The following is a 7,716-nucleotide window of genomic DNA, read 5'->3' as shown; positions in this document are numbered from 1 at the left end:
AATGATTTTTGCATCTATATTCATGAGGGATATTGGTCTTTAGTTTTCTTAGGATATCTTGGTCTGGCTTTGGTATCAGGGTAATGCTGGCCTCATAGAATGAGTTAGGAAGTGTTCCCTTGCTGCAATTTTTTGGCCAAGTTTGAGAAGGATAGGTGTTAATTCTTTTTTAAACATTTGATAGGATTTACCAGGGAAGCCATCTTGTACTGGACTTTTCTTTGTTGGAAGATTTCTCATTACTGAATCAAACTCTTGTTGGTTCTAGGTCTAGTCAGATTTTCTGTTTTATTTTCAGTCGATTTTGATAGTTTATGTGTTTCTAGGAATTAATCCATTTCATTTAAGTTATCTAATTTGTTGGCATACAGTTTATAATATTCTCTTATAATCCTTATTATTTTTGTAAGGTTGGTAATAATGTCACCACTTCCGTTCCTGCTTTTAGTAATTTGAATCTTCTCTTTTTTTCTTGGTCATTCTAGCTAGAGGTTTGTCGATTTCATTTACGTTTTCAAAGAACAAACTTTTAGTTTCATTGATTCTCTCCATTGCTTTTCCATTCTCTATTTCATTTATCTCTGCTCTAATGATTGTTATTTCCTTCCCTCTGCTTGTTTTGGGCTTAGTTTTCTTTTTCTGATTCCTTAAGGTTAATGGTTATGTTATTGATTTGAGATTTCTCTTTTCTAATGTATGTGTTTACAGTTATAAATTTCCCTTTGAGCACTGCTTTCACCGTAAGTATTGGTATATTTTGTTTTTATTTTTATTCATCTTAAAATGTTTTCTAATTTCCCTGGTGATTTCTTTGAGTTCTTGGTTGTTTAAAAGTGTGATAATTACCCCATATATGTTAATTTTTCTGATTTCCTTCTGTTATTGATTTCTAATTTTATTCCATTGTGGTCAGAGAACATACTTTGTATGATTGCAGTGTTTTAAAACTTATTGTGACTTATTTTGTATCCTAACATGGTCTATCCTGTAGAATGTTCCATGTGCATGTGGGAAGAATGCATATTCTCCTCTTATTGGATGGAGCTTCGTATTGATGTCTATTATGTCTAGCTGGTTTATAGTGTTGTTCAAACAGTGACATTCAAGTCCTCTGTTTCTTTATTGATATTTTGTCTAGTCCTAGCCATTATTGAAGTCTTTAGCTATTACATTGTACTATCTGTTTCTCCCCTCAATTCTGTCCGTTTTGTTTTTAGGTGCATATAGGTTTATAATTGTTATATCTTCATGATGGATTGACCCTTTTATCATTTTATAATGTCCTTCTTTGTCTCTTGTAACTTTTTGTTTTAAAATCTATTTTGTCTGATATTAGTATACCCGCTATAGCCCTCTTTTGGTTACTATTTACATGGAATATCTTTCTCTGCTTTCTCTTTCAACCCATTTGTGTATATATTTGGTCCTAAAGTGAGTCTTTTGTAAACAGTGTGTATCTTTTTGGGTCATTTTTTAATCCATTCTGCCAATTTCAACCTTAATTGGAGAGTTTAATCCATTTATATCTAAAGTAATATTGTTAAGAAAGGAGTTCTGCCACTTTGCTTCTTGTGTTCTATTTGTCACACCTTTTCCCCTCAATTCCTCCGTTTTCTAGTATAACTGTTTTGATTCCTTTCTTGATTCTTTTCCTATATGTTTTTTAGTTTTATTTCTTAGTGGTTAGTTACCCTGGAGATTATGATTAACATTGTAATTTATAACAATCTACTTTGGATTAATAACACCCTTATTTATTACTTGTTTGTTTATTTTTGAGACAGGGTCTAGCTCTGTTGCCTGGGCTAGAGTGCAGTGGTGTCATCACAGGTCACTGCAACTTCAAACTCTTGGGCTTAGGCAATCCTCCTGCCTTAGCCTCCTAAGTAGCTGTGCTATAGGCGTGTGCCTCCATGCCTGGCTAACTTTTTTATTTTTTGTAGAGATGAGATCTCAACTATTACCCAGCCTGGTCTTGAACCCCTAGGCTCAAGTGATCCTCCCATCTTGGCCTCCCAGAGTGCTAGGATTACAGAATGTGAACCACAGTGCCTGGCCAATAGCACCTTAATTTAAATAGTATACAAAAACTTTGTTCCTATATAGTTCATTTTCTTGCCTTTATGTTGTTATATTGTCACAAATTATGTCTTTATACATTGTCTGCTCAACGACGTAGATTTATAATACTGTTTTATTTAGTTATCTTTTAAATCTAGTTGAAAAGAGAAAAGGAGTTACAAACTAGAAATACATTAATATTGGCTTTTATAGTTACGTATTTAGTTATCTTTACTGATGTTATTTCTTCATAATGGATTCAAGTCATTGTTTATTGTTCTTTCATTTCAGCCTTAAGGACTCCCTTTAGTGTATCTTGTAGGGAAGGTCTACTAGCAGCAAACTCTCAGTTTGTGTTTATCTGGAAATGTCTTAATTTTGACATTTTTGTTTTCATTGAGAAATTTACATAACATAAACTAACCATTTAAAGTGAACAATTCAGTGGTACTTAGTATAATTACATAGTTGTTCAACCACTACCTCTATCTAGTTACAAAATATTTTCATCCCACTAAAGTAAAACTCTGAATGCATTAAGCACTTATTCCTTATGTATTCCTTCTCCCAACACTTGTCAGCCACCCATCTGCTTTCTGTGTCTGGATTTACTTATTCTGGGAATTTCTTATAAATGGAATTATGCAGTGTGGCCTTTTGTGTCTGGCTTCTTTCACTTAGAATAATGTCTTCAAGGCATTGTAGCATGTATTAGTACTTCATTCATTTTTAATGACTTAATATTCCATGGTATGTGTATATCCCAAATTTGTTAGTCCATTCATCTGTTGATGGACATTAGATTGTTTCCACCTTTTCGCTATTTGAATAGTGCTGCTATGAACATTTATATACAAGTATCTGGGTGCCTGTTTTCAATTTTTAGGAGGATATATGTAGGAGTAGAATTGTAGAATCATATTTTAATTCTTTAACTTTCTGAGAGATGGCCAAACTGTTTTCCACAGTGACTGAACCATTTTACCTTACCACCAGCAATGTACAAGGGTTCCATTTCTCCACATCCTTGCCAACACTTATTTTATGTTTTTATTTTTATTTTTTAAATATAGCCATTCTTGATGGTGTTAAGTGGTATCTCATGCTATCTCGTGATGGTTTCAGTTTGTATTTCCCTAAAGGCTAATGATGTTGAACACCTTTTCATGTACTTTTTGGCCATTTGTGAAACTTTGTTTGAAGAAATGTCTGTTCAAATCCTTTGTTCATGATTGATTGCTTGATTGAGGTAGGGTGTTGCTGTGTTGCCTATTTTGGTCTTAAAGTCCTGGGCTCAAGCAATCCTCCTGCCTCAGCCTCCTGAGTAGCTGGGATTACAGGCATGCACCACCATGCCTAGCCCTTGGTCCATTTTTTAAAATGAGTTATCTTATTGTTGTACATGTTTGTATATTCTGGATACTAGACACTTATCAGATGTATGATTTGCAAATATTTTTCTCTATTCTGTAAGTTGTTTATTCACTTTTTAAAAATTTTTATAAATTAATGGGGTACAAGTGCAATTTTGTTACATAGATTGCATAGCGGTCAAATCAGGACTTTTAGGGTATCTGTCACCTGAATAATGTACATTACACTTATTAAGTAATTTCCTCCCACCTCCTCACCCTTCTGAATCTCCATTGTCTTATCATTCCACTCTCTACATCCATGTTTTTTTCACTTTCTTAATAATGTCTTTTGTTGCACAAGTTTTTCATTTTGAGAAAGTCTAATTTATCTATTTTTTCTTTTCTTATATCTCAGTTTTTGAAGCATAGTTTTGCTGAATATAAAATTTCTCAGTTGACAGTCTTTTTTTTTTCCAGCACTTTGAGTATGTCGTCTTGTGGAAACCTTTTGGCTTTCATAGTTTCTGATAAGAAATCAGGTGTTATCCTTATTGAGAAATCAGAAATCAGCTATTATCCTTATTGAGGATCCCTTGTATGGGATGAGTTGCTTCTCTTTAGCAGCTTTTGGGATTCTTTCTTTGTCTTTGGCAGTTTGATAGTGATGTGCCTCTTTAAGCTTGTCCTACTTGGCATTCATTGAACTTCTTGGATGTTTTCAGCCATTATTTTTAAGAATATTCCTTCTGTTTTTCTCTCTCTTTTCTCCTCTGGGAGAGGGGACTTCATTATGTGTATATTAAGATACTTAATGGTGCCCCGCAAGTCTGGTAGGCTCTGTTCATTTTTCTTCTTTCATTTCTCTTTCTGTTCCTCAGATTGGATGATCTGAATTGACCTGTCTTCAAATTTGCTGATTCTTTCTTCTTCCTGCTCAAATCTGTCGAGTCTCTCTAGTTAATATTTTATTTCAGTTATTGTACTTTACAATTCCAGATTTGGTAACACACCATTTTCGTGTTTGGTCTTCTTCAGGGGCAGTTTCTAGCCTTTTTCCTATGTATGGACCATGCTTTCTTGTTTCTTTGCATGCCTTATAATTTTTTATTAATTACTGGGTATTTTAAATATAATGTGGCAACTCAGGAAATCTATAGTACATTCTGTCTCCTCCCCAGGATTTTTCATTGCTATTCGTTGTAGCAGTAGTTGTTTATTTGTTTGGTGACTCTTTTGAACTACTTTTGTAAAGTCTGTAATCTTTGTTGTGTGTGGCCATTGAGGTCTCTGTTCTGTTACCTTAGTGGTCAGCTAGTGGTTGGACAGGGATTTCCTTAAATGCTTAGAACCCCGAGAATCTCCCAGTCTTTCCAGGTTGGCTCTGTGTGTGTGTTAGGGCATGCTTTCTACACTCAGCCAGGCAGTGTACAACCCTGCCTTTGCCTTCATTTCCTTTTTGCACAGAGCCTGAAATTCAGCCAGAAGTGAGAGCTTAAGGCCTTCTCAGTTCTTTCCTGAGCATGTGCATGGTCCTTGGCGTGTGTGTGACCTTCTCTAATAGATGTCCAAGAATATGTAGGAGCTTTTTAAAATTCCTTACTCTCCATATCATTGTATTCCCCAGTCTTTCCTCCCAAGCTTTTTGATTACTCTCTTGTTTGCCCTAACTGTTACTATTCATTGTTCCTGGCAGAGGTGACTAGTACATTTTCCTGTTAATGTTTTTGACAACTCCCTCTCCCCCATGTAGCATGTAACTGCCTTGGCATTGGGAGTTCTAAGATAGGTGAGATAAAGGCAAGCCCTTTGAGCTAGTCCTTCAGGGAGCCACCACCAGACAGGTCAAAACTAACAATCACAATTCTTCGTAAATAAGGTCCATTCTGCTTCCTCCAGTAGTGGTACCTGTACCAGAAATGCAGACTGTTATTTTTAAGGCATCATTAAGCTAGGGAGCTGGGGATGGGACCAGGGTAAGTTAATATACCACAAAGTTCTGGTTGTTTACTGAGATTCAGCTAGTTTTCTTGAGTAAGCATTCTCCTGGTTGCTCCAACTTTTGATTAGTCTCTCCCAAGTACTGAGAAGTGGATTCTAACCAGTTTTTTTTTTTTGCCAGTTTCTTCATTGCTTTTATGTTGGGAAGGACTTTTGGAGTACCTTACTCTGACTCGTTTTGCTGATGTTACCCTGTGTTTATATAATCCCATAGATTCTGATTCTGGATCTGACTCAGATTCTGATCAAGAGAATGCTGCTTCTGGCAGTAATGCCTCTGGAAGTGAAAGCGATCAAGATGAAAGAGGTGATTCAGGACAACCAAGTAATAAGGAACTGTTTGGAGATGACAGTGAGGATGAGGGAGCTTCTCATCATAGCGGCAGTGATAATCACTCCGAGAGATCAGACAATAGATCAGAAGCTTCTGAGCATTCTGACCATGAAGACAATGACCCCTCAGATGTAGATCAGCACAGTGGATCGGATGTCCATAATGATGATGAAGATGAAGGTCATAGATCAGATGGAGGGAGCCACCACTCAGAAGCAGAAGGTTCTGAAAAAGCACAATCAGATGACGAAAAGTGGGACAGAGAAGATAAAAGTGACCAGTCAGATGATGAAAAGATACAAAATTCTGATGATGAGGAGAGGGCACAAGGATCTGATGAAGATAAGCTACAGAATTCTGATGATGACGAGAAAATGCAGAACACAGATGATGAGGAGAGGCCTCAGCTTTCCGATGATGACAGACAGCTGTCTGAGGAGGAAAAGGCTAATTCTGATGATGAACAGCCAGTGGCTTCTGATAATGATGATGAGAAACAGAATTCTGATGATGAAGAACGACCACAGTTGTCTGATGATGAGAAAATGCAAAATTCTGATGATGAAAGGCCACAGGCCTCAGATGAAGAACGTAGGCATTCGGATGATGAAGAGGAACAGGACCATAAATCAGGTAACACATTTATAAGAACCAAAATGGTTTAGGAGAAACATCCAGATACAGCAGTGGCCCATTTGTTCTTTTTTCATTCCCATCATTACCTTATTTTTTTCTTCTGTCCCCCATTTCAACCTTTTCTAACTCTATACGTTTTACTTGTAAATCTTTCTAATCCATTTATTCTTTCTCTCTGTTTCCCTTCTATCCCTTGATGATAGATCATGGGAAAAACAAATAGGACAGTTTTAGAGAGGTGTGTATGGTGCTAGAGGAGCTAGATAATGAGTTGGTTCCATTTCAGTGGGTAAAGAGCGTGCCTCATGTGCCTGGGGAAAAAACAGTAACATTGAAATGTCCCCATAGAGTAGCTGTACTGAGATGTGGGCACTGAGATGTTCCAGCTCACATTTTTAAGATCCAAAATCTGATCATCCGGAGGTAGTCAGGCTCTAAGGAGTTTACTCAAACTAATCAAATTTACAAAAAACTAATGTATGAAAATTGAATTGTGAAATTGTTTCAAGAGGACCAGTTATTTCTTCCTTATCATTGCATTCTTTCCTTGGGGTAAATCTATAGTGGATACCAAATTATAATAATCAGGAGGTTGCCTAGGGAGTGTAACATCTAGAAAATGTAAACAGGGCTGGATGATCTCAGTGGACAGTGAGCTATGTCAGTGTTGTGAGCTATGCCAGTTTGATGTGTGGGTCCTCACCCTACAGAGAGAGATGAGCTTGGGTCAAAGCACTCATTCGCTAAAGACTACAGGAAACATGCAGCCAAACTTGGGCTTCTGCATCCCCCTTATATAATTGTCATTTAGACTATTCTGCTCAAGTAACATATCCTTCCTATGGAGTGTAAAAAAGAAATTTGAGATCACATTTCTTTGTATTATATAAAAGTCACCTTAATTAGGTTGAAGTCTTCCTGAAGTATTGTCTGGATTGCTTCATTTCTGTAAGTGATTGGTTATATTAATTACATTTTGATCCTGTCCTCTTAGTATAAATGTGGGGGAATCTTTTCCTCTGTAGCACATATGTCACAGGATAGCATTCAGAACTACATTTTGGCATTATTGGGAGAAGAGGGCAGAGTGTTTCCAGAGATGTATATAGGTCTGTGTAGACTGTGAATGCAGTAAATATTCAATAACTAGTTCAGAGTAGGGTTGTTTATGTCATTATCAGAATCTTTAAGGCTCATGCACTACCTCCTAAATACGAGCAGATTGACTGAAGATTAGAGTCATAGTAGGGAATCTTGGAGCTGGTCATCCTGCTTAACTCTCACTAGTTGTACTGTGGTTTGGTTGATTTTCATCAAGTTTTTAATTAAACA

The 7,716-nt window shown here is 36.5% G+C and overlaps 1 protein-coding gene across 1 annotated transcript in view; it reads left to right on the top strand.

The window, feature by feature from the left end:
• LEO1 (Leo1, Paf1/RNA polymerase II complex component, homolog (S. cerevisiae)) overlaps positions 1-7,716 on the top strand; it is a 53,343-nt gene that overhangs the window by 3,121 nt on the left and 42,506 nt on the right. Inside the window, exon 2 of the mRNA XM_012658093.1 lies at positions 5,629-6,381. Within this exon, the coding sequence (XP_012513547.1) occupies positions 5,629-6,381 (753 nt within the window). The remainder of the gene's footprint in view (positions 1-5,628; positions 6,382-7,716) is intronic.

Source organism: Propithecus coquereli, unplaced genomic scaffold (assembly GCF_000956105.1).
Source record: "Propithecus coquereli isolate 6110/MARCELLA unplaced genomic scaffold, Pcoq_1.0 Scaffold57, whole genome shotgun sequence".
NCBI lineage: Eukaryota > Metazoa > Chordata > Mammalia > Primates > Indriidae > Propithecus > Propithecus coquereli.
This window is presented reverse-complemented; position numbering and strand designations above follow the sequence as displayed.